Source organism: Aethalodelphis obliquidens, unplaced genomic scaffold (assembly GCF_003676395.1).
Source record: "Aethalodelphis obliquidens isolate GAN/ISIS:26980383/991018 unplaced genomic scaffold, ASM367639v1 scaffold70, whole genome shotgun sequence".
Classification (NCBI taxonomy): Eukaryota; Metazoa; Chordata; class Mammalia; order Artiodactyla; family Delphinidae; genus Aethalodelphis; species Aethalodelphis obliquidens.
In genome coordinates, this window is record NW_020838014.1 from 2011762 (window position 1) to 2039665 (window position 27904).

At 37.6% G+C, this 27904-nt stretch overlaps 1 protein-coding gene across 3 annotated transcripts in view; it reads left to right on the forward strand.

The window, feature by feature from the left end:
* MAGI3 (membrane associated guanylate kinase, WW and PDZ domain containing 3) overlaps positions 1-27904 on the forward strand; it is a 265111-nt gene that overhangs the window by 188492 nt on the left and 48715 nt on the right. For 2 of the 3 annotated variants that reach the window (XM_027090938.1, XM_027090940.1), the window contains 4 exons: positions 5483-5660; positions 7027-7106; positions 18956-19013; positions 23263-23357. In XM_027090938.1, coding sequence (XP_026946739.1) covers positions 5483-5660; positions 7027-7106; positions 18956-19013; positions 23263-23357 — 411 coding nt within the window. The remainder of the gene's footprint in view (positions 1-5482; positions 5661-7026; positions 7107-18955; positions 19014-23262; positions 23358-27904) is intronic. The other variant, XM_027090939.1, reaches the window with a different exon arrangement.

A 27904-nucleotide genomic window follows, 5' to 3' on the forward strand; every position in this document is an offset into this window, starting at 1 on the left:
TGTCATATTTTTCATTAAATGCAAAACCAATAGAAATTTAGTGGTGGAGAATCTTCTCCTTTTGGGTACCCCTAAATAATGTAGTGATTGCTTAGGACAGCAGTCCCCAATCTTTTTGGTACCAGGGACTGGTTTCATGGAAGACAGTTTTTCCACAGACTGGGGCAGAGTGGGGGAATGGTTTCGGGATGGTTCAAGTACTTTGATTTATTATGGGCTCTGTGCAGTCAGACCTCAGCCTCAGCTCCACCTCAGGTCATCAGGCATTGGATTCTCATAAGGAGCACGCGACCCAGATCCCCCGCATGTGCGGTTCACAGTAGGGTTCGCGCTCCTAAGAGAACCTAATACCTCCGCTGATCTGACAGGAGGCGGAGTTCAGGCGGTAATGCGAGCGATGGGGAGCGGCTGTAAATACAGATGAAGCTTCTATCACTCACCTGCCCCTCACCTCCTGCTGTGCGGCCCGGTTCCTAACAGGCCATGGACTGGTACCAGTCTGAGCCCTGGGGGTTGGAGGTTGAGACCCCTGGCTTAGGAGATTCTTATACTGCTAATTAACAGTATAAATAGGAAACCACAGAATCACAGGAGAGCTGATTTCAGTGCTATATATGATAATAATTCCATTCAAAACACTAGAATATAAGCTTCATAAGGGTTGGAATTTTTGCTTGTTTTGTTCATTGTGGTATTTCTTGAGCCATAAACCATGTTTAGCACATAGTAGAAGCTAAAAAAATATTTTCGTTGTACTAATAAATGAAAAAATTTGATTATATCTTCAAATTTGCAGAATCCATTACCATATCATTTTCCCAAAGTATCCTGTTGTTTTCCTTTATCAGTTATTAAAATTTGCTATTATCTATTTTTTTAATACATTCATTGCTTGTGTCCCCATCCAGAGTATGAGTCCTGTTTTATGGTCCTAACATTTCACACTGTTGTGTTGCAGATACGCTCAATGAATTATACCAATATATTTTGGTAAAAAAGGGTCTAAAAAGGTTTAGGTGAATTCACATCTAATTCTTTAGAGTTGTTAAGGGAAGTCATCATATCCTAGAGACTTTTGATTTTGATGTCAGCTTTACTCTCCCACAAAATTATGTTAACATTTTTAAATGCTTAAGACTGGGATTAGAAACCATGACTCTGTCCTCAAATGGGAATTTATATGTTTTTAATTTGAAGGAAAAGAAAATGCCCTGTTTTTAAACTTCCTAATGCAGAGCCTTTCAGTGAGCACTGCAGTTCCCTTAGAGGTAAACCCATCTGTAAGCTCCATAGTTTATGTTTGTCGTGTAAGACAGCTGTTAAACCAGGTGTTCCAGACTCTTCACTGTTAATATTTAAAGGGAATGTATCCAAGAGTGTGTGGGAGGCAGTTTGTACACTCCTTCTTGTGTGTAGGGACCATAGGACTCTTCCACTGGAGCATATATTTCTTTGTAACAGAATATATTCAGAATATTTTAAGGAAAAAGCAATAGAAGACATGGCTAAAAGCCCTTGGTCTTTTCTGAGTAAGTACTAACCATGCTTGTTAACTTATTCAAAGTTGCTTTGTGTATTGCTTTCGGGGACTAGAATCCCTGCCTTGAAAGATCAGTAAATTGCTGGGGGTGGAGGTAGGAGAGGATAGGTGGAGGTTTATTTGTATATACCAATATGTATATTATTTTATATCTTGATGAGAATTAATGTAAGAATGCTAATATGCTGCAATAGGGTGACACATGTTATATAATAATGCTAAAATTTTTTCTAAGAGTTGATGTTATATAAAAAACATTTTCAAATCATTGGCTATTAAGCAAACTCCTTTATGCAGTCTCTTGAAACTATATTCAGAAAAGTATTATTGCTCATATAGTTGCTTCTACTTTCCTCCAGTATATATATCCCAAGAATGTAACTCCATTCCAGATTGATTTATACATTGGGTGCCTTTTAATTTCTATCACTTTTTCTGCTTAGAGAATAAATCATGTGTTTCATTCATATTATTCATTCAGCAAATATTTATTGAGCACCTGCTAGGCTAAGTGCTAGGCATTGTTGTAAAAGCTGGAAATAAAGCAGTGAACAAAACAGACAAAATTCCCTGTCTTCATGAACCCTACCTTCTGGTGGGAGAGACAGAATTATCCAACATAAATGAATAACATATAGTATGTTAGATGGTGCTAAGGAGAAAAAGCAGAGGAGGGGAAGGATAAAAAGTAGCGGTGGCCAAGGTTTGCAATTTTAGATAGAGTGTCAGAGAAGACCTTACCAAGAAGGGGACATTGCAAGAAGTGAGGTAGTGCTCAAAATATCCTGGGGAAGAACATTCCAGCCAGAGGGAATTAGAAGTACAAATGCCCTGAGGTGGGAGCATCCCTGGATTATTCAGACAACAGCAAGGAAACCAGTGTGATTGGATACAATGTGGACAATCCATTATATGTGGTTGGGGCAGAGTGCTGGAAGGGAATAGACTAGAATAGTAACAATGAAGTCAATCAGATAATGATGGGGGTGGGGTGGTGGAAATGCGTATTATAATAGGATCTTATAGGTCATTGGAAGAATTTTGCTTTTTATTCTGAGTTGAGAAACTATTATATGGATTTAAGTAGAAGAGTACCATGATAAAACAGCTTTTAACTTAACAGGCTCATTCTGGCTACTGTATTGAGAAAAGGCAGTAGGAGGGCATGGACATAAACAGGGGTACCGGTTAGGAGGTTATTGCAGTAATTTAAGTGAAAAATGGTGGCTTAGACCCAGTGAAGGCATGAGAGGTAAGAAGTGGCCTGAGCCAATAACATTTGCCAACAGACTGGATATAAGGTATGAGAGAGCAGAGTCAGAGGTCACTCCAAGGGTTTTAACTTGAGTATCTGCAAGAATGGAGTTGCATGTATTGAGATGAGACAGGTAAAAGGAGTCAGTTTGGGTTGGGAATGGGAGCTATGGTTGGGATATTTAAGTTTGAGATGTTCATTAGACATCCAAATGGAAATGTGCTTGAAGTTGGATTTAAAAGTCTGTGTTCTGGTCTGAAAATCCATATTTGGACACCAACAGCATATAGCTTATATAACAGTGACACAGTGAGATCACCAAGAGAATGAGTGTAGAAAGAGAAAAAATCCAAGCACTGAACCTTGGGAAGGCACTCTAATATATGGAGATCATGGAGACAGAAAAGAGCCAGAGAGGTAGAAGGAGCACCAGGAGAGTGTAGTGTCCTGAATGCCAGGGGAAGAGACTGTTTCAAGAAAGAGAGGTCCATCATGTCAGATGCTACTGATAGCTCAAGTAAGGTGGGCACTGAGAATTGATCATTGGTTGTAGCTATGTGGAAATGACTGGTGATCTTGCTAAGAACAGTTTTATTGATGAGAGATCAAAAGCCTTGTTGGAACGAATTCCAGTGGCAAATGGAAGAGTGGAAGTGGAGGTAGCAAGTATAAACTCTTTCAAAGAGGTTTGGTGTAAAAAGGAGAGAAATGGGACGGGGTTGCTAGAGGGGAAAGAGAATTGCTTAATTTCCTTTTAAAGAATGGAGAAATAACTTGTTTGTTTGTCTTGAATTTCTATCTTTAAAAATGGCAAAAGTTTCAACTATCCCCAAAGAAAGTCCTCTGAGGCACATTTTGGATAAGGGATCTGATTACAGCTATGAACCAATGGGTGAGAGGAAGATGATATTTTATTGTAACAATGTGTGGCCACAGTACCTGTTAGGATATCCACAGGGGGTTTAGGCAGGGTTATCTTGGGACCCTGTGCCCTATATACTGCTACCCTTGCTATTAGTTACGTCATTTATGGTCTCCTGTGTCGTTGGTATATGTAAAACCCTAAGACTAAACTTGAGGGTTTATTTAGGATCTTCTGTTTGTTCTTTGGGTTTTTGGTTGCATTTTGTTAAAAAAAAAAAAAAAAGATGGATGTCACCTACTAGGTAAGAAAGATTGGTTGTGAGAGAGAGAGAGAGGGAATTGCTATAGGCAAGAGGGGATGGAGATATCTGCTTAGAAACACAGTTCTTCCACTGTAACAGAAGGTAGAGTAAAATGGGCACAGTGTGCTATGTAGATATAATGGTGGGAATTTGTGGAAGTTCTGTTTGTTTCTGTTTTCTCAGTGATATAGGAAACAAGGTCATCAAATGAGATTAGGGATAAGGCAGAAGTAGGAGAAGATTTAAGGAGAAGGAAGGTATGAAATCGTTATCTAGGAGAGTCAGAGCGAATGGACAAAGAAATGCCCTATGATTGTCATACATCATTAAATGCCCTCTTGAGGCTACTGATCATGAGTTAAAAGTGAAGTAGTTACTATCGCCTGCATTCAGCTACATATACTGGCGAGGAGTATGTGGAGAGTAAGATTTAAGCAGAATTATAGTTCAGCCAGTCAAGTGTGGTGAAGTAAAGTAGGGAAAAAGGAATCGGGAGTATTTACAAAGGAGTGATTATAGTGGTTGATCATGGAATTTAAGTTGGGTAAGTAGGGCAGTGAGGACATAGCTAGGGGATGGATGGGGGTGAGGAACAGTGAAAGGCAGTAAGTAGTAGGATTAGTGGATTATAGAACTTGGTTGGATAAAGGATGGTTGGAGTGGAAGTACTATAAAGAATGACATATAATGATATCTAAGGCCTCTTCTAAGAGTCTCTGATACTGAAGCATTGCCCGAAGTTTGGAGTTATTACAGTTATATTATCTTTTAAGTTCTAGAAACAGCTCTTAAGTGCATGAATTGTGAACTCCCTAGAGAGTTACCAAATTTTAGTATTCTTACCTACATTGTGGACTTTGGAACTCTAAAAGGATTTTAATATTACCAACAGAGAATTATATTTAACAACAGTAAGTCTACTGAGTTTAATTTTTTAAAATTTGTATTATTTTAAAGGCCTGTGTTAAATGTGCACAAGGCAGCTTGATAAAGCAGTTGAGAACATGGACCCTTTAAATTCGAATCCTAGCTTTGCTGTTTATTAGCTGTGTAACCTTGACTAAAATAACTTACTAACCTTGCTGGGCCTTAGCTTCCTCTTCTATAAAATGGCAATAGTAATACTATATACTCACAGGGTTGCTGTGAGAATGAATTATGAGTTAATATATGTAAAGTGCTGAACATAGAGCCTGGCACATAAAAGGACTGTATAGGTGCTGCTGTGGCCGTTGTTTTAGTATGATATTGATTGATCTGTATGTAGTATATACAGAATTGATTCTATTGTTGTTTTTTTGCTTCTTTCCCTGACTAGCATCAGAGGTGCTGTACAGGGTTAATGTCACTTAGCAAATGAAAAGAAAATCAGTGTGTTTATTTGTTTTTTCAAAAGTTATAGCAGAATGTGGACATAGTAGACAAGGAAATTTGCAATATGTATTTGGCATTTTGTTAGACTTAAGGCTGTTTGAAGAGAATGTAACTTTACCTACTTTTCATGCCGTTCTGTTGGAATAGCAGAAAACAGAGAGAGGCATTCTGAGTCGTCTGATTGGATAAAGACTGTCCCAAGTTACAACCAAACAAATAGTTCCATGGACTTTAGAAATTATATGATGAGAGACGAGAATCTGGAACCGCTCCCCAAAAACTGGGAAATGGCCTACACTGATACGGGGATGATCTACTTCATTGAGTAAGCACATGTCTGTATCTTTTCTAATGTGCCTTGCCACTGTGAGACTTGCCTTTAAATTTTCTTAACCTCATTTCACAAGCCTTGCATTTCTTTTTTCTTTCTTTAAAAATATTTTTCATACCAGTTACAATTGATTCTTAATCTGATTGTTTCCCTGGATGATATTTCATTTTTATTTGATTTGGATAAAGGAATATTGTATTTGACGTCTGGTTTTATAAAAAACAGGAGGATTAAAAACAGATTTATCACTAATAATGAAAAATGCAAGGCATAAAGGATATTTTGCTTTGCCTTTTTTTTTTTTTTTAACCTTTCGGGTAGAGTGTCCAACTTAATGAGCATTTCACAAATTACCATCATTTGGAAGGGGGCCATATTTATTAACTGAGCTAAATATTTTCAGACCTAGAGATCAACGTAGAGATTAGTGAATTAATCTCAAATTGGAAACACCAAGAAAAGATCCTTTGATCACATTGTTATTCTCCCACTGCTTTGATAATAACTTTAATTTATATTTTATTGCCTTCATATATATTTTCTTCCAGGATATTTCTTTCTTTAAGAGCCTCATATTTCAGATACTTAAATTATAACACTGTCTACTCAGCAGTGTGATGGCTTTGTTTTAGCATTAGTATTTACTGCATGGTGACCTGGGTCTGACCTGCTCCGGGTCTTAGTTGCGGCACGTGGGCTCTTAGTTGCGGCATGCAGGATCTAGTTCCCTGACTAGGGATCGAACCCGCGCCCACTGCATCGGGAATGTGGAGTCTTAACCACTGGACTACCAGAGAAGTCCCAGAAACTGACACTTTAAAACTTTTTATTTTATTTAACTCTTTTATTTTTAAAGAGTCCCAGTGAGGGCAGAGACTCTATCTGATTGTTTGTTCATCTCTATATTCTCGGTCCTCAGCACAATGCCCACACATCACAGGCACCTAAGAAATATAGTGTTTTTGGAGGGAGAGAGGACGGAATTCAGCCAGCAAGTAAACAGGATTTTCAGGGCAGCTTTTTTTGGCTAAGATAATGCACAGTATGGGGCCATGTGCCCACCCGCTGAAACATTTTTGACTGCTTAGATAAGCATCTGTTATTATGCACTTAACATTTTATCCCTTCTTTAGAGTCTTCATTCTCAAATTAGTGCCTGTAGCATTACCTTTCCTCTGTGGCAGTTTTGAAGTAATAGACTGAGAACAGCAGGACTGTTGAATCAGAGGTTTACCAATGAAGCCTGTAGGAGATAAATGTTCAAACATCATATACCTTTTATTCACTTTTCATCTTTGCTTTTGAAATACTTTTCTCCCTCTTTATTTTACTGTTTCTAATTGAAATCTTTGTTCAACAGCCACAATACCAAGACAACCACCTGGTTGGATCCTCGTCTTTGTAAGAAAGCCAAAGCCCCTGAAGACTGTGAAGATGGAGGTAGAGATTCAGAAACCTTTTATACCATACTTATTCTCTTTATATCTCTTTATACTTATTCTCTTTATCCCTTCTTGCTCTTCTTGCTTAGATAATAAGTCTTCCAAAATCCTAAACAAACCATAATGTGCATAAGCACATAAGGAGTGGGTGGATATCATAATCAGCTGATTCTGGTCATTATGTTATTGCATCTAATTTTGTGAGAGTCTTTATTTCTCTTTTTTTGAGAAGTATACAATTAAATCCTTTTTTAAAAAAACTTAATAGAAATGAATTTGCCACTTTTTAACTTTGTTTTAAAACAAACTTTTAAAATTCTGAATAAATAGTTTAATAAGTTAGGTACATTCTCAACCACAGGGTAGCCTCATCATGCCTGCTAATCTCAAAAATATATGTAATTTGTATCACTAGGATAGATATGCCAGTATTTATAATCCTTTGCCATTTACAGCAGCAATAGAAACTCAGTGAAAGTCTTTAATATACCTCTAACCCACACACAATTTTTACTGCTTGGTAGAAAAATTATCTCTCTGAGAATCATTAGATAATAATGCTTGTCTGTCTTGTATGTTATAGGTTCTAGTTAATGGTATAATCTTACAAATAAGTATAGAATTTACCCCAACCAAAATGTTTGCTGTGCCTTCTTGAATGTAGTGTAGATGAATAAAATTTGCATTGATTTTGTATGACTCATCAGAAATTATTTACCTTGGTTTAAAAAAAAAAAATGAATGGATTAGAATGAAAGTCAGATAATCCTCCTATAGATTGAATTCCAGTCTATGAAAAAAATTTAAGCAGAATTGATACATATTTTGTTCAGCATGATAGAATTTTTCTAGGACTAAACAATTGGAAAATGAAATATTTAAAATTTATTTGTAATGATATTTAAAAAAAGATACCTTAGAGCAAATCTACTGAAAGATGTGCAAGTCCTCTACACTAAAAACTACAAAACATCACTGAAATAAATTAATCAAGACCTAAAATAATTGAAGAGATATACTGTGCTCATTGATATACTATGTAGATAGGATAACACATATTGTTAATGATGTTCATTCTTCCTAAATTGATATCTAGATTCAATACAATCCCAATCAAAATTCTAAAAGTCTGTTTTTAAGAAACTGACAAACTGATTCTAAAATATACATGGAAATACTGTACAAAGACTCTAGTTGGCCAAACAGACTTTAAAAAGGACAAAGATAAAGGACTTAGGCTGCCAGATTTGAAGACGTACTATAAAACTACAGTAATCGGAGTGTCTTCTATCCATAGGCTAGAACGTGGATCAGTGGAACGGCATAAGAGAATCCAGAAATAGATGCACACATATGTGATCACTTAATTTGCAGACAAGGTGCCAAGCCAGTTCAGTGAGGGGAGGAAAATCTCTAACAAATGGTGCTGGAACAATTGGATATTCATAAAGAGAAATGAACTTCAACTATATCCTTACTCCATGTACAAAAAATAATTTGAGATGGCTCAAAGCTAGAACCCTAAAGCTTTTGGAAGAAAATTTAGGAGAATACCTTCATGATTTTGAAATTAGGAAAGATGGAGAAAAACAGTAACCCGTGTGTATCGCTGGGCAGAATGTAAAAGAGTACAACTGCTTTGAAAAGCAGTTTGGCAGTTTCTTAAAAGGTTAAATATAAACTTACCATATCACCTAGCACTTCCACTCCTAGATATCTACCCAAGAGGAATGAAAACATGTCCACACAAACACTTGAATGTAAATATTCATAGTAGCGCTATTCATAATAGCTAAAAAGTGGAAACAACTCAGATGTCCATCAAACAATGAATGGATAAATAAAATGTGGTGTAATCATACAATGGAATATTGTTCAGCAATACAAAGAAATGAAATACTATGCATACTACAATACGAATGAACTTCAAAAAATGTTATGCCAAGTGAAAGAAACTTGACACAGAAGATCAAGTATTGCATGATTTCATTCATATGAAATATCCAGAATAGGCAAATCTATAGAGCCAAAGTAGATTAGTGGTTGCCCAGTGCTAAGGAAGGGAATAGAGATTAATTGTAAACAGCACAAGGGATCTTATTGGAGTGATGGAAATTTCCCAAAACTGGATTGCGGTGACGGTTGCACAACTCAGTAAATTTTTAAAAATCAATGAGTTGTACATTTTTTCAAGCAGAACAATTTTATGTGATATGTAAATTATACCTCAATAAAGTTGCTTTTTAAAGTGGCCACAGGGACTTCCCTGGTGGCGCAGTGGTTAAGGATCCGCCTGCCAATGCAGGGGACACGGGTTTGAGCCCTGGTCCGGGACTATCCCACACGCCGCGGAGCAACTAAGCCCAGGCACCACAACTACTGAGCCTGCGCTCTAGAGCCCGTGAGCCACAACTACTGAGCCCGCGTGCCACAACTACTTTAGCCCGCGCACCTAGAGCCCATGCTCTGCAACAAGAGAAGCCACTGCCATGAGAAGTCCACGCACCACAACAAAGAGTAGACCCCGCTCACCGCAACTAGAGAAAGCCCACGCACAGCAATGAAGACCCCATGCAGCCAAAAATAAATAAATAAAAATAAAATAAAATGGCCAAAGAACTTGAACAACATTTCACAAAAGAAGATAAAGAATAGCCAATTAAGAACATGAAAAGGTGTGTACATCAGCTATACCTCAGTTTTTTAAAAAGCATAAAAAGGTGCTTATCATTAATCGTCTCTACAGTGAGATGTCATTCACAACCCCTAAAAGGGCTAAAGTCAAATACACTGACAATACGAATGATCGGTGAGATTGTAGAGCAACTGGATCTTTTACTTGTTGGTGGGGATATAAAATTATGTGAACACTCTGGAGAAATGTTGGCAGTTACCTATGAGGTGTTATGTCAAGAGAAATGAAAACACATGTTCCCCAGAAGACTACCTGAATGATCATGACAGCCTTATTCATAATAGCTCCAACCTGGAAACATCCCAAATATTCATCAACAGGAGAATGGATAAACATTCTCCTGTTGTGGTATATTCAGGCAATGAAATACTACTCATCAGTAAAAAGAAAAAGCTGTTGATAACACTCAACAACATGGATGAGCCTCAGAAACATGTTGTATGAAAGAAGCCAGACACAAAAGAATGGATACTTAATTATCCATTATTTAAAGCCTAAAACCAGGAAAACTCATCTATGCTGATAGAAGTCAGAAAATGATGGGGGTGGAGGGGAGAATGGTGAATTGAATTCTCTGGAATGATGGATATATTCTCCACCTTGTTTGGGGTGACGGTTATATAGGCACATGCAATTGCCAAAACTCATTTTTTATACTTGAACAAGCACTTAAATCAATATTTTAATCATTGAATGAGCACTTAAGATCTGTGCATTTTGTTGAATGTAAATTACACCTCGAAATAATTTTTAAAATAATTTTTTATACTTCCCTTGTCTATAAGGCTCTTCATAGTAAGTTTCTTATGGTGAAGTCACCCATTGTGAAGGTAAACTAGAATATGTAATACTATAGAATTGGACTTTTTTTTTTACATTTTTATTGGAGTATAATTGCTTTACAATGGTGTATTAGTTTCTGCTTCATAACAAAGTGAATCAGTTATACATATACATAAGTCCATAGAATTGGACTTTTTAAAGATTGTGAATGTGGTATTAGTCTTCTTGGGCATGTCTCTTTTACTAGGCTCCATTCCTTTTCCTCCCGACTAATTGTTTCAGTTCAATTCTCTGCCTTTTCCTGTTTCCCTTGTAGAATGTATTTATTTTCATAGCCTTAACTATCAGTTTACTGTAGCTGGGCTCCTTATCTAAACCTCTAGTATTGTCCTCTGTTCTGAATGCTATTTCTGTATTTCCCATTACATTTGAGACTTTCTTTTTGATTGCCCTACTAGCACTTCAGATAAACATATTTAAAACTGAATTTAGCATCTTTCCCCCATAGTCACCCCATTCCTCTTTCTGTCATAGGTACCACCCTCATAATCATCTGGGCCAAAATCCTTTGAGTCACTTTTGCTTCTTCCTCTCTGTTTGCTCTATTCCCTATATAGTTTCCAATCCCTGCTGCTCTTTCTTTTTTCTATATTTTGCCAATATATTATTATGAAAATTTTCCAACATAGAAAAACTGAAAGAATTTTTCAGTGAATACATGCATTATAATGAACATTTTGCTCTATTTGCTTTTTCACATAGCTACCTATGCCTCTATCTATTCATGCTTTTTTTTTTGTATCTTCCTCTCCCTTCCTCTGACTACCACACGCTTGGATTTTTCTTGGTCTTTTTTTCCTACAGTTCTCTTCCAGTATATCTTTTATGCCAGTGGTCTGTAAAATGGTAGTGTTCCAACTATCTGTTCGGGTACAGGAAGAAAATGTCAGAACTTTTCATAATGTTTCTATTGGGAAAAAAATAAATTAAGCTTCTCTACTATTTTATATACAGATTGGTAATGGCATTCTACCTCATTCTATATGTCAGATTATCATGTACACTCCCCAGAGTGTCTTGAGGGAAGAACATGGGTGGCACCCTTGCTCTTGCCAAGAGCCCTGTAAAGTTTTGCAGTTACTTGTGCACAGTTAAGTGGATTTATAGACTATGTTATATGGTTTTTAATCCACACAAAATTAAAATGTGGCTTAAAAGGATTTCTACAAAGACACTGCTGATTGAAGATAATACAAATATGCAAGCCCAAGCTAGCAGTGAGAAAATGGCAGAGCTGACACTTCTCATACACCTCATGTGAGCTTTTTTAAACCACATTGAGGTAAACTAGGGATAATTGTTTATTTAGTCTTCATCTCCTTTTTATTTTTTTATTTTGGCTGTGCCCTGCGGCATGTGGGATCTTAGTTCCCCAACCAGGAATGGAACCCGTGCCCACTTCATTGGAAGCATGGAGTCTTAATCACTGGACCGCCAGGGAAGTCTCCCATCTCCTTTTTAAACTTCTGTTTTGTGTATGCTTTATTATGTAAATACATGTTAGTAGAGTAGTATGTATATGTTTATGAATATATATATATATATAAATCTCTTGGAAGTACATTGTCAGATTTTTTACTGATAAGGCTACATGATCAAAAAACTTTAGCTACATTGTCAATTAATCTTTCTAAAATATAACTGCCTTCATACCTCTCCCTAGCTCAGGTTAATGGCCATTATAGTTAATGGCTCCCTACTGTCAGCAGAATAAAGTCGAGACTCCATGGGGAAGTATTGAAGATTTTTTGTAATTGAACTGTATTCTATATTTCTCTCTCAAAGTATTATCATGCCATAAGTATGACACATTTTTATCTTTGCCTTTGCCACAGGCCCATTTCTTCTGCCAGGAACCAGCCTTTTTCCCTGTGTCCACCTAGCTCATACCTACTTATCCTTTTAAGCTCAGATGTAAAGTGTAATTTTTTGTAGCCTCCTCTGTCATTTTCTTCCAGGCCAGGATTAGGTGTTCTCTCCTCTGTGCGCAACAGTACCACATGGATATTTCTACTGTAGCACTTACTACTACGTTGCATTGTTACTAGGTGCCTACACTCAATAGGAGCAAGGATTTTGTCTTATCTATATATCCCTTCAGTAGAGACTTAAATGTTTGGATGTAAGGAAGGAAGGAGGAAAAGAAAGAAAGGAAAAGAAGGAAAGAAGCTACTCTATGCTCCAGATTATTTTGGTCATCCTTCTTGAAAATAATGTTTAATCTCTTTAAGGTTCTGAGGGAAGCAATAAATAACAATTTTGTCTTGGGACTTTCCTGGTGGTCCAGTGGTTAGGACTCCATGCTTCCAATGCAGAGGGCGAGGGTTCAATCCCTGGTCGGGGAACTAGTATCCCACATGCCTCATGGCCAAAAAAAAGTTAAAAAAAAAAAGAATTCTGTTTTCATTCACTAGTGAGGAGTCAATAGAGAAATAAGACACAGGAAACAGAGATGAGGTTAGAATACCATCTGCTGAGTGAACATAGCTTTAGCTCTGCACCTCTGTTGGGCTTACTAATATTTTACCCCTACAGGAGGCAGACTTAAGCACTCAGTCTCTGGTCTCTGTGTTCAGCTGTTTGACCCCTCCCACAAGGCAGACATGGTGAAAAGAGCAGATTATACCCTCTCTGCAGGCAGGCTAGCGTCCAGAACAGCAAGAGAACCCAAGAGGCCCTGAGCCAAGCACATAGAATTCATTCTGTAAAACCCACCAGTCAGATAAGACATTCTTTCTTCCTTGGAGAACAAAGTAAAGGGGCTCAGAGAAACTGGAAATGTTTCTCTGGATGAGTGTGTTCCGCTAATGCTCTTTACCTTCTGGGTGACCATATGTCTTGGTTGGCCAAGGACTAATCCAGCTTATTCCTGCTGTCCCAGCATAATTAATAACAGTGTCCCCTTTTACTCTCAAAAGTGTAGAATACATTATATGGTCATCTTAATTATATCCTTCTTAAGATAGAGCGACCAACATTGCACTCAGTATTTAAGGATGTTCAAAACATTTTAATCTAAGAGTTACTCTCCCACCCCCATTACTGGGTGTGCCTTTCTAACGTCACCTGTACTTCACTATGGGGACCCCAAAATTTGGAACCTTCAACCTATTTGTTTTATGCTCAGCCAACCTTTATCATTTTGCTGTATATTTTGTCTCCTCCCTCAGTAGGGGAGAAATAGCCCCACAATAGGCTATTTCCAGACTAGACTGTATCTGACTTACATTGGTAATTTCCACAATACTTTGCACAGAGTAGATGTTCAAAAGGGGATAGTAATAACAATATTTTAAATGTCAGTTTTTATAGTTTAAGATATTGTTTGCATTCTGCTGAACATTTAAGATCTTCTAGAAAAACCTCACAGTTTCTAAAACTTGCCCTTTTCTCCCCAGTCTTGTGATATTCAGAACCTGTGTTTTTATACCATATCAGATGGTTTAATCGATGTACATATTTATCTTCCACTTAAAATAATTGTTTTAGGGCTTCCCTGGTGGCGCAGTGGTTGAGAGTCCGCCTGCCGATGCAGGGGACACGGGTTCGTGCCCCGGTCCGGGAAGATCCCACATGCTGCGGAGTGGCTGGGCCCGTGAGCCATGGCCGCTGAGCCTGCGCGTCCAGAGCCTGTGCTCCGCAACGGGAGAGGCCCCAACAGTGAGAGGCCTGCGTACCGCAAAAAAAAAAAAAAATTGTTTTAGTTAAATTTAAATGGTTTTATCTTAAAAGTTCGACATCAGGAATCCATTTTACTCTCAACCCACTCCTTTTCTCTTAAGATGAAAGAAAGATTAAATTTTTTACTAAAGACATTTTTACTAAAATGTATTGAACGTCGATATCATTTTTCGAATTTAGAGAATGGTAAAAGAAAATTATCAACTGAATAGAGCTCCACAATGAGAAAACAATTGTAATTCATATATTTAAATAAGAAAAATCCTATTTGGAGAAGAGGAAAGATAAATTCATGGGCTTTAGAAACAATCAACTGCTTGATATGCCAGAACTAGTTTTGCCTTTTGAGTCAGCTTTTGGGGGGAATGCTTTAGCTTCTAACACAGAAAAATACGGTTAGATCTTTCCTATCTCAAAAGTAAATAAACACGTTTTCTCTTGACCCTGCTTCTCCACAGTTCTCACACTATGTTTTTCACAACGAAGTTTCCAAAAAAAAGACAAAGAAAAAAAAAGGCTCTCTTCTTAAGGGCTCCACCTTTTATTTTACTCTTTAATACTACAATATGCTGAATTTTGCCCCTTACCTTTCTAGTTAAACTGGTTTTCTTAAGGTTACCAATAACCTCCGGCCTGATTGCCAAACTTAGTGGACTCTTTTTAGCCCTTATCTTGAGTCCTTACAGCTTTATAAAGCATTTGTTAGCGTTGACCATACTCTCCTCTTCTGTCTTCTTTGACATCATTCCCCCTGACTATTCTCACTGTCTCTGCTCCTTAAATTGTTAATGCTCCTAAGTTTCTATTCTCCATCTTTTTCTATTCACAATTTATCTAGGTAATCTTGTCCACTGCCATGGCTTTAACTACAATGTCTCCCAAATCCTTATCTTCCTACATTTCTCATTTGAGGACCGGGTTCATATTTCCAAGAGATTGTTGGATATCTCTATAAGGATGTTGCATAGCCCCTCAAATGTAACACCTTCCAAACTGAGTTAAATATTCTCTATACCTGAGCTTCCTGCCATCACCAAATGACATTACATCCTCCCAGTTCCGTGAGCCTTAAACTGGCTATCATCCTCAACTTTATCCTCACCCTGTCTTCTTCATTGCAGTGAAGTACCAAGTTCTATCAACTCTGACTTTAAAAAACCTGCCATCTCTTAAGTGTCCAATGGTGCTAGGCACTTTTCCCATATTATCTGCCTCCTAAATGCCTCTAAATCCAAATTAATACCTCTTTCCTCTTCCCACAGCTATTTTCATCATTGGTATCCAGTAAATATTTGATAATATATCATCTTCATGCCTGAAGAGCCATTAACCTTGGGATCATCTTGGCTTCCTCCCCTCTCTTCCTCCCTCAGTCTTAGTGTTAGTCATTGAGTTCTGTTGCTTTGACTTCCTTGTCTCTATTATCCATTCTTTCTCTGTATTCCCACTACCAGTGTCTTAGCTCCAACCTTCATCATTTCTTACCTAAGCTATTAATGACTTTCTTGTTTGTCTGCTTTTATTCTCACTCCACTCCATCTATTTCATCCTTTATTACTGCTGCCCATAATCTTTCCCAAATATAAATGTAATCATGTCTCAGTCCAGCTTAGTCAGTTTCATCATCATCAAAATAAAGACCAAACCTCTTAACCTGGCACTCCAGAAATGTGTTTTGGTGCTTGCTTATAAGACAAGCCCCCTTGCATACATCCTTCACTCTAACCCTATCAAATTATTTGTAATTACTGAAAATTGCCAGCCATTCTTAATACCTCAGTGCTGTTTGATCTATGGAATGGCCTCCCTCTCCCCAATCCCAGCTCATCCTTTAAGACTGCTCAAACATCACCCTCTTTTAGAAGGCTTTTCTGATAGCTGCTTTACCAAGCAATAGGTGTCATTCCTCTGCTCTCCCCAAAAGCTTGCGCTTACCTTCATTATATCATTTCTCTCTTCTGTCTTCATTTTTAGACTATGAACTGTTTGATGTCAAGAACTATACTATTTCTAATTTTTATTTTTGCATAAAGAAGAAGGAGAGAGGAGGAAGAGAAGGAAGGGAGGGGAAAAAGAGAAGGAAAAGGGGAAGAAATTCAGTAAATGAATCGACCCACTGGATAGTGTATAAAATTGCTAGGTATTTTAGTCTTGCTTGTATTACCTTTATTTAAGTGGACAAGTAATAACCACTTCTTTATCTGCATGAATCTGCCCTGCAAAAACCTAGCTAATGTTATCATGTATGAGGGTTTAAAGTGATTGCTAAAAGTAATCTGGAAGATAAATTACCAATTTGTTTACTCTCCTAAAGAAAGGGCTATACTTTATCTGTTAGTTGCTAATTTCTTTAAGTACTAGCTAAAATGCTGACTCAACTTCCATGTCAACACTGAAATATATTTATTTTGCTGTTTTATTTTTATTAGGCATTAATACATCCTTTTTAGTGAATTTTTCAGATAGCAAATGGAAAGTTTCAACTATCTCTATAGTTGCTTCAATTCTCCAAAATTCTCAAAGACAAAGCATAAATCCAGGGCTTCCCTGGTGTAGCAGTGGTTAAGAATCCACTTGCCAATGCAGGGGACACGGGTTTGAGCCCTGGTCCGGGAAGATCCCACATGCGACAGAGCAACTAAGCCCGTGCGCCACAACTACTGAGCCTGCGCTCTAGAGCCCGTGAGCCACAACTACTGAAGCCCGTGCACCTAGAGCCCATGCTCTGCATCAAGAGAAGCCACCACAATGAGAAGCCCGTGCACCGCAGCGAAGAGTAGCCCCTGCTCACCGCAACTAGAGAAAGCCTGCGCACAGCAACAGACCCAATGCAGCCAAAAATAAATAAATATAAATAAATAAATATATATTTTTTAAAAAGCATAAATCCAGTTGTGGTGCAGTTGCAGAAGTCATCCTTACACAGCACAACTGAGTTCCTATGTTATTTCAAGAAAATTTCTATTAAAGAGAAATAGCTCATGAAAGATCCTCAGTGCTAATGCTTTGGTAATATTATTATAGAGCATTTTTTTACAGATATAATCCAACAGATGTAATCCATGTTATATGCATGTAACAGTTGCTTAGTGTCGACTTAAAGGAAAACATACATGAGAGTTATGAGTTTAAGTTTTGTTCAGGGTCTTACTGAGGCCCATAGCCCAGGAGACAGCGCCTCAGGAGCTCTGAGAACTGCTTCAAGAGGTAGGAGAGGAGCCAGGATATACGTGAGTTTTTAGCTGGGAAATTCATGCAGTCAAGCATACATCTTAGCAAAAGACCGCTAATCAAAAAGAACAGACATCTCAAGCTAATGGTCTTAGTACTTTCTATATATGGGAAGATGCAAGGATCTGGGATCATTGAAATTCTTCCTGTGATATGCATCTATCCTGTGATATGCAGCTATAGATGATATGCATCTCCAGGCTACGCATCTCCGCAACGGGAGAGGCCACAACAGTGAGAGGCCCGTGTAACAAAAAAAAAAAAATTCCTTCTTGCTGGGCTCCTATGCATAATTGATAGCAATAAAATCCACCTGGTAGGAACACTCCTGCCAACTTAATCCATGTCTGACTAATAAAATGATTCTTCAGCAGCCTTACCCTGGAAAACAGAGTGGGAGGGAAAGGGGATTCTTTCTTGACAAGGCCAGTTTACGTTGCAAAGACCAGACTTTTTTTTAACTATCAGAAATTCAACTACTTTCAGTTTTTCTGGTTATATTTTATTGGTCAGTTTACTTGCAATAACACATAATAATCCCATGTAAGGTATTTCTTTGTAACCATACATAAATATAGATTCTACACAAGGCACTGTGTAGTTAAATAAATTTTCCTTCAGATACTTAGATCAAGCTCTTGCAAGGGACAGTAAGTATTTTCTTAGATTTTAAGCAAATCTAGATTGCCCACTTGAAATGGCAAAAATCCAAGGCTGGACTTTCCCGGGGGGGAGAAGTGGGTCAGAATGTGATAACTGAAATAATTGACAAATCCTTTGTCTAATAGTGAAAAATTTAACATGCAGCTGCTGCTTGTATTGAACTACAGGGTGTGTCTCACGCCATTGTTATCAGGCTTTTTAAATGAAAGAAATATACCAGGTGATTTCTTAAATAATTAGCATTTTATGGCTTGTGATTCGAATAAACACCTTTTTTTTTTTTTTTTTTTTTGGTGGTACACGGGCCTCTCACTGTTGTGGCCTCTCCCGTTGCGGAGCACAGGCTCTGGACACGCAGGCTCAGCGGCCATGGCTCATGGGCCCAGCCGCTCCACGGCACGTGGGATCCTCCCAGACTGGGGCACGAACCCGTGTCCCCTGCATCGGCAGGCGGACTCTCAACCACTGCACCACCAGGGAAGCCCCTCGAATAAACACCTTTGAGTTTAATGTCATCTTTTCTTCTGTGCTTCTGATTACTTGCCGAGATACTCACTAGCTATTGAAGAAACCACTCAAACTGTGTTTGTTCTTTGAAAGTGAGCCCTCAGCTTTCCGTCTGTCTCCCAAATATTAGTGTAATGAAATAAAAGACACAAATTCATTCTGTAAATTCTTTTCTTGTTGGTTTTGAAACTGGCATTTCACTCAATTCTGTTTTTTTTTATTTGCAGAACTTCCTTATGGCTGGGAGAAAATTGAAGACCCTCAGTATGGGACCTACTATGTTGAGTAAGTTTGTTACCTCAGTTAATGTTCTCCCAAGTGTTTTCCTTTCATTACACAACTTTAGGGAATGAATGAAATACTTTATGCTTCTGCAATCCAGCTTTCAGGTTTTGCCACTAGGGGAATGAGAAGGTAGGGACAGTGGGCATTTACTTCACTGACTAGGCTCCCTAGAAGTTGGCTTTGAAGTAAGTATAGAGAGACAGGGGGAAGTTGCCCGGATAAGTAATGGCTAGAGATGTTATCAGTACTACCGTGGCCTCTAAAGAGAGAAGTAGTAGATAGAAGACTGAAATAAGGTGAACTATTGAGGTCACTTTCAACACTATACTTGCATGTTTCTGAAAGCAATGAAAGGACTTTAAGGGCATTGTATCATAATGATCCAAACCTTTGAAGTATATCATTAAAACTGTTCTCTCTTTCAAGGAGTTAATTAAGGAAAAGTTAGTATTCTCTTTGCGGGGGTGAAAGTTGCTTCTCACACAGCTGTTATGGTTAAATTTAACATAAATCTGTGTTGGAGTAGAGGATCAAACACCTGCCTATATTAGCCAGAGAAATTAGGATAACATCAACATCTAATTTTTTTTCCCTTTTCTTCACTTATCTAATTGCTACATTATTATGATCGTTGGGATTGCTTTCTCTCCAGATGGTATAGATAGAATTTTGACCTCAGGCATCTAGTACCAGGCAAATAATTGCATCAGAGAGGTTACTATTTACCTGGGAACTAGGAGTCTGCACCAACTGCCAAGGTAGTAAAGGCAAAATATTATTACCTGGAAAAATAGCAAACATGAGAATCTTCTAGTTTTATGATTGCTAATTAACTTTTCATCACTTGTTGGCACAAACCAGTGCCACTTCCCTAGCGCAAGTAACTCTGAGTCCTGTTACAACGCTAGTCTTTATCCTAGTGTGTCGGTTGTTACTTGAGTCACTGTGGTTAGAGGGATTTTTGGAATGATTTCTTAAAATCTAACTTATACCCTAAGAAAATGAGTCATTTTGACCCTCCGATATGTAACTTAACAGTGTCAATATTTTGGTTCCATTGAAAGGTTATGTTAATTTTATTTCCATTGTGTTATTTCATATCTTTCTAATACTGTGATGTGAAAGGTTCACAGCAGCTCATTTTTTTTCTAAAGCATATTTAATTTGAAGAAAAAAACTAACCATTTTTCTAGTCAAAGAAATATTTGAAGGCTAGCTGAAAAGGAATTGTGAGATTTTTTCCCCCTAAGAGTTAGTCTACTTAAATTGGGCTTCAATCAGTCATTATTTGCCATTAACACTACTGAACATTTCTGAGATAATAATTCTCATTCTCTTAGTATCCATTCCAAGTGAATTTGAGTACACAGTCAAGAGGTGAAAGACATTTGCCTGTTATAAAATCTTGGGCTAAATGATCGGGTTCTCGTTAAGCAAGGATATACTAATATTGAAGCAGCTTTAGGGCAAATCCTGAAGTGACCTGCTCTCAGCTGTCATGGAGGTATGTGAAGTAGCCTGATTAGAAGCAACAGCAGTGGCAGCAATGTGATTTTGTATGATTGCTTCCAGACGAGCTCATTTTACAGGAGGGTAATTTATTAGATTAAGAAAGAGCAGGCCGTACTCAAGATGCACATTAGTATGGAATCAGCTGAGCTCTGGAGTGTGGCTTGATTCCCAGATTAGTTAGGCTTTGAATCTCGACTGTAGTAATCTGCAGTGAGTTTACTGATGGAGATAAAAAGCTGTTAACTTGAATGGCTACTCTTTGGCTCTCTTAGTTTGTCAAACCAGATGGCACAATGATTGCTCTTGGCAGGAGCCTTATAGTAGTAACACCAACTGCAATGGCAGGGGTTTTTTTTGGTAAGTATTTATTTTAGAAGATGAGATTCTGAAATGGATTAATTTATTTTTGAAAATAAAATTCTTCCCAAAATTTAATGGTAGGCCTTCCATAAGAATGCTTATATATTTAGAAATGTTGTCTTAACGTATTGCTTTAACTGTCGTGATGCAGTCAGGTGACAAAGTCAAAATATGTCTGCTTTTAATATCTTAACGCTTCGTGAAGGATAATGATTTTGTTTGTTGAGGTGAATTTTTAAAATTCCTATATACAAAATTTTAATACAGGTGAAATTTCAAATTATTTATTATATATTTAATTAAGCTTGTTTGCTACCCTTGTTTAATTTTTCTGATAATCTGTCATATTCTTCTCTCTTACTTCCCATAGCTGGTTTTATAGAAGACAAAATTTGTTATCTGAATAATATTATGGGTATAAGTAACTAAATGAAAAGGAGAGTGTTTTTACTGTTTTGTTTTTTGGGTGACATTTTAATCTAGATAGTCTAAGGTTACAGATGCAATTACTCCCTTCACTAAAATCTTACATTATTTGTCAAAGAATTTTCAGGAAAGGGATTACTCATTCACATACTTCTACTCTCTTCTACCACACATAACAAAGAGTATACTACCACTGTTTATGTTCTAATGCTTGGGTGGCAAAGTGAGTCATTCTAGCTGATGACGTTAAAGTGAGCCAGGATTCTTTCCAAACAGGTTTATTCTTTTCTAAGTGTCAGTTTCTAGTTTTATTTTATCAAGACTATGTAAATTATCAGTACCTAACAGATAACTTTTAAAATGGTACCTAACTTAACACCGAAGTCTTCATTTTCACAGAGGGGTAAACAGTAACTCAGTTGATAAGGTCCCCCCTCATAGTAAGAAGCAGAAGCATACCTGAGTTTTTGTGAAATCAGAACCCAAAGGGTGTCAAGTAGAACTTGCCATATTTAGAGCTCTGAAACTAAATACCTACATCTGTTGCAGGGTTAATAATGCACTAGAAGCCTAAAAGGCATAGAGAAGCAGACTCAGAAGCTAGCATACCTTGCTGTAGGGTTGGTTTTTTTCCCTGCTGCCCCCTCCTCCATCACCATTAATGTTCACAAATGGTAAAGAAAATATCCAAGTCATATGACTATTTACATATAGATTTTGTAACAGCCTATCTAAAGACAATCATAATCTGAAATTCTCATGATTTGTTGTTTAATTGTTGGTATTTACTAATGTCACTTCTCGTTAAAATGGATTCTACTAGAAAATGCATTTCATTTGGCTAAAATATATTTGTACTATAGAAGTACTAGAATATAATTCCCCCTTGCTTCTGTATTAGCCCTATTTGCGGTCTTAAACATCTTTTGTACAATAGTTGCATTCTTAACCAAGTTACACTTAACTGACTTGCCAGAATAACCTATGCTCAGTTCCCTCTGTAAAGGGTAAGAGTATGCTCTTACCCTTAGTATATTGAATACTATCGGCTAATGGCCTACCTCTAGTCTCCCCATGCTTTTCTGCTTTCCCCCACAGACTTGTATGCTTTCAGGGGCCAGTTGTGATTGCTCCTAAATCATAAAAAAACAGTTAAACTTTTGTTATAATTATGTAACTAATTATTATATAATTTTGAAGAAATTTAACTGTGAGAGTTGTTCTGTGATACAGTTTGATAAAAGCAAGTCACTTGGGCTTCCCTGGTGGCGCAGTGGTTGAGAGTCCGCCTGCCGATGCAGGGGACGTGGGTTCGTGCCCCGGTCTGGGAAGATCCCACATGCCGCGGAGCGGCTGGGCCCATGAGCCATGGCCGCTGGGCCTGCGCTTCTGGAGCCTGTGCTCCGCAATGGGAGAGGCCACAACAGTGAGAGGCCCGTGTGCCGCAAAAAAAAAAAAAGAAAAAAAAGCAAGTCACTTGCTTAGTTGCCGCTAAATTGATGTGGGTGAGTCAGTTGGAAAAATAATAGTAAAATTCTAGAAGGCTTCTACACTCAGATTTCTTCAAATGTGTCTTTACAGCTGCTTCACTTTAGAGAACCTTAAAACCCTCCTACCATTAACTGCCTTAAAAAAAATTAACTGATTAATTACCAACAGTCCTGAGTGTATCATATATGAGGGCTTCTACTGTAGTTTTGAAAACTGTTATTAGCTATATTAGAAACGTTTATAAAGAAGCTATAGTGAATACTTCAGCAGCTTTGACTTCTAGGCATCTTCTGCGGGACCTTCTTTAGTTGCCAGAAGGCTCTTCCTCTGTGACCTGTCAGCATATCTGGGTTCCATAGCGTAAAGGGTACATATTTATCCCTTAATCTATGATAGTCTATTTTAAAATATGTAATTCTTTCTTATTAAACTGAAATGCATATTTTTCTACATTTTGCAGTCACCTTAACCAGAAAACCCAGTTTGAAAATCCAGTGGAGGAAGCCAAAAGGAAAAAGCAGTTAGGACAGGCTGATACTGGGTCTTCAAAACCAGGTAGAACTTTTACCTCTATCTTCTCTTCTAAGAATAACTTGTGAAACTTATATGCTGAAATAATAAAAGTGAGTTTGAACTTTTTACTGTCGGGGCTTTAAAATTCAACAGAGAATGTCTAATTTCCATTACTGTAAAGGTATGAATAATCTTAATAAAACATCTGGACAGTTTGAGAATACTGAGACTTTTCTCATGCTGCTTATATAGAAAGTATGAAATTGTTGGCAGAAGGAACTGAATAGCTTTGTTATGGGTGCAAGGTTTTAATTTGAAGATTGGATTGTTTCCTGGTGTTTAAGGCCAAGCCAGTATTAGATCTTTAATTCATTCTGAGCTTCTCTCAAGTTAATTGCTTAGATCTAACATCAGTAACCATTCAGGATTCTTCATTAACTGATATGAACAAAGACCAAGTAAATCCACTGTATTATTGCCTACATCATTGATTCTCAAGTGGGATGGTAGGGTATTAGTAATATCAGGACCATTTGGGGAACATTTTAAAAATACATAGGTCCTGAGATTTTGATGAGCGTAGCCATGTGTATTTTGAAAAAGATGCCCAGAAATTTCTTACGTCCAACTTATCCCTCCTCATCTCCTCCCCCTTCTCTCTCTGTCATTAATAAGGTCTATATGGTCATATCATAATAATCTATTAGATTCTTCACTTCTGTTGCCAGTGAGAGAAACAGTTTTTTCTTATAACTACTCTTCCAAAACATAGTCTCTTCCCTTAAGATTTGCATGTGATTTAACAAATATTTTTAGTTTAACAAATATTTTGGGGCACCTACTGTATGCCCAGTGCTTTGCTAAGTACATGGTATTAAAAAATGATTAAGAGTCAGATAGGTCTTGCCCTCAAGAGTTCACAGTCTAAAATAGGAAACTAATAGTTACACTGTATGGTGATAGGTGTCATCCTGTATTAGTAGTTGAATGAGCAGGGGGCAGAGCAGGTTTGAATCCCAGCTGTGTAACCTTGGTTGAGTTTTTAAATTCTTTGTTTTCTCATCTACAAAACAGGAATAATAGTAGTCCCTACCTCTTAAGGTGGTTCTGAGTATGCAAATTAATACATGTAAAGTGCTTACAATACATGTAAAGTGCTTGCAAATACAGGTCTGGCACATGGTGACCAATAAACAATAGCTTTCATTGCTATTAATAGAGATGTACAAGGTACAGTGGTGGCATAAAGGAGGGAGTGCACAACTTTGCTTTGGTGGAGGAAATCAAGGGGGCAGGGGAACCTTGAGACAGAGGACATATGTGAACTGGGTCTTGAAGTGCCAGGAAAAGTTAAGTCAGGCAGATCAAAATTTTAGAGGAGCAACAAGGCATACCAGCTAGAAGGAACAGAATATATAAAATCAGAGAAGCATGAAATGGTGGTCCAGGGGTCAGAGAACAGATACAAATGGCCAGCGTGTAGGGTATTTTAGGGGAGTAACAAGAGATGAGGTTGTAAGGATAGACAGCCATGAGAAGAAACGAGTTTCAAAGAGAAGCTGAGTATTTGTGTCACATGGTGCTGAAAAGTCGAGAAAGATGAAAATTGAAAAGTGTTTTACATTGGACTTAAAAATGTGGAGGTCATTTGTCACTCTAGCAAGAGCAAGGGGAGAGTGAAATAAAACTGCAGTAGAATAAAGAGGAAATGGGAGGTGTAGAAGTGAAGACAGTGGGTTTAGCCAACTATTTTGCTAACTTTGAGTGTGAAAGGTGTAGCCAGAGGACGTTAACTGCAGAGGAACATGAGTCCCCATTTTACACATAAACAGACTTCAGGAAAGATTAAGCCTCTTGCTTAGAATCACAGTGAGTGATTTGGAGTCAAGTCTGGATTTGAACCTAGTTTTACGGACTTTAAATTCAGAGTTCTTTGTATTATAACATGTAGTTCCTGAATGCCCATGTCTTCCATGGCCCATAGCAAAGATCTTCTCTCCTATACTAAGCTCTAAGCTCCTCGAGGGCAGGACCCATGTGTTTTATTACTTTAGATAACCAGACACTCTCCTATGAGAGAGTAATGACTCAGCATCTGTCTTTCAGGAGCCCACAAGTTAGCCAGGGAAACAGACACATAATTTTAGTATAGTATGATATTAACAGATATAAACAGTAGTGTTGGAACAAAGGAGAGAGAAATTAAATCTCACTGCGAGAGGAAAGGAAAGGCTTCCTAGAAGTGATGGAAGTTATGCTAGTCCTTGAAGAATAATTGTTACCATTTATTGAGATAGAGTCTAGTGCTAAATTGGATGCTTTATATTACATCATCTCATTTAAGTCTCAAAATATTGCTGCAAGGTTGTTAATATTATTTTCCCCGTCCAGATGCCTTGATGGCATCAAGTTACAATTGTCTGATGCTTCCATCCCAGGGATATACTTGCCACAGGGACAGAAGTACTCAAGTTTGTGAGCTTCCTTCCTTAGGCAGCCTGTATGGGTTTGTGTTTATCTACATTTATTGAGCACTTATTGTTTGTCAAGCACTGTTTCTTATGCTTTCTGTGCACTACCTAGTTTAATCCCTGTAACAACCCCATGAATTATGTACTATTACCCGCCCTTTTATAGATGAGGCAACCGAGACTTAAAAAGGTTAAATTATATTCCAAGATTACTCAACTAAATCACAAAGCTTGGATTTAAAATCAGGATTGTTAAAAAAAAAAAAAATCAGGATTCTTAGACTCAATGATAGTTTCTTTGTGCCTTTCTTATTCTCACTTTTCTATATCTAAATTCTGATAATACCTACTTTTGACCAATTTCTAATTGGCTTTGGCTGTTTTATTACTACTTTCCCAAATTAGGTGTTAACCAAAACTTTCCCTCCCACTTTAATGTCTGCACATCTTAGAGCTCATATATTATATGCTGATTTTCTGTTGTAGCCCTCAGATGCCCGTCTTATTCTGATATTTACGGGGACTAGAGCATGGGATAGCTGACCAGAAATATTTCAATATTTGACATAAAAATGAGAAATGTACATTTCATCAAAGATATTTTCCTCAAGTACCTGTACACAGTACTTACATGATCTTATCTACGATCTGATAGGCAACACTAGGGGGCAGTCATAATCAGCTTACATAACTAAATAGGCTTTGAGCATGTCAAATAATTTTTTTAAGGAATATTTTGTTCAGAGATGAGTTGCTAGTTTGAACGTCAGAGGCTCATCAAGGGCCAGCAGCGCACTGAGGTATTGCCACAAGTAGCCTGACTGGCCAAACTCAGAGGCCTCACAAAATAGTGTTTACTGTGGTGAATACACTCCTGTCTGGAGTCTAGTCCTCTCCTTTGTGAGGCCCAAAATAGCCGATTTTTTTTTTAATGTCAAGTGCTTGTATTTGTAAGAGATTAGCAAATCTGGGAAGAACATAATGAATAAAGTACACCCACTCCTATCCCAAACCTGCCTTCGTCAGTATTTGCAGGGCAGCCCTACCTCTTGCAGGAGCCATATGCATACTGTACAATCTATACAACCATACAGAACAGCCCCAAGGATTGTTCTTTTCTAATTGCCAATAAGTTTAATGCATGCCTCTTAGAACACTTTGCTAAGAGGGGCAGCAGCAGATACACACAGATTAACTCTGGGCTTGATATTAGTGCTAAGTGTGATCTAAATATGAAACAAGTCACCCTTGTTAATTTGAGTCATTAGGGAAATGAGCCTCAAAACCACAGTGTAAGACCATTCCACGCCTACTAGAATGGCTATAACCAAAAAAGCAGACGGTAACAAGTGTTGGCAAGGATGTGGAGAAGTTGGAACCCTCATACACTGATGGTGGAAATGTAAAATGGTACAGCCACTTTGGAAAAGTTTGGCAGTCCTTCAGAATGTTAAACATAGTTATGATATGTTTATGGTAACTGCTGCATTTCCATTCACAGTATGTAACTAAGAGGAATGAAAATACTTGCCCACACAAAACCTTGTACATGAGTGTTCATAGCAACATTATTTATAATATCCAAAAAGTATAAACAATCCAAATATCCATCAACTGATACATGGATAACTAAAATGTGCTATATCTGCACAGTGGAATATTATTTGGCAATAAAAAGGAATAAAGTCCTAACACATGCTACAACACAGATGAACCTCAAAAAAATTATGCTGAGTGAAATAAAGCATTCCAAAGACCACATATTATATGATTCCATTTATATTAAAAGTCCAGATTGGGCAAATCTATAGACAGAAAGTAGACTAGTGGTTGCAGGTTGGGGAGAAATGGGGAGTGACTGCTAATGGACAGAGAGATTTCTTTGGTGTGTGTGTTTGGAGGGAGAGAAAAATGTGCTAAAATTAGACTGTGGTGATGGTTGCACGTCATTGACTTGTATAATTCTGTCATTATTGGATTATATCTCAATAAAGCTGTTAAAAAAGAGATTTGTGAGAAAAGTTTAAACCGTATTTTAAAAAGATAACTTCAACAATGCTTTGTAGATTATGAATCTGTACAATTTGATCCCCACGGTTTTCATAAGTGCCCTAATGG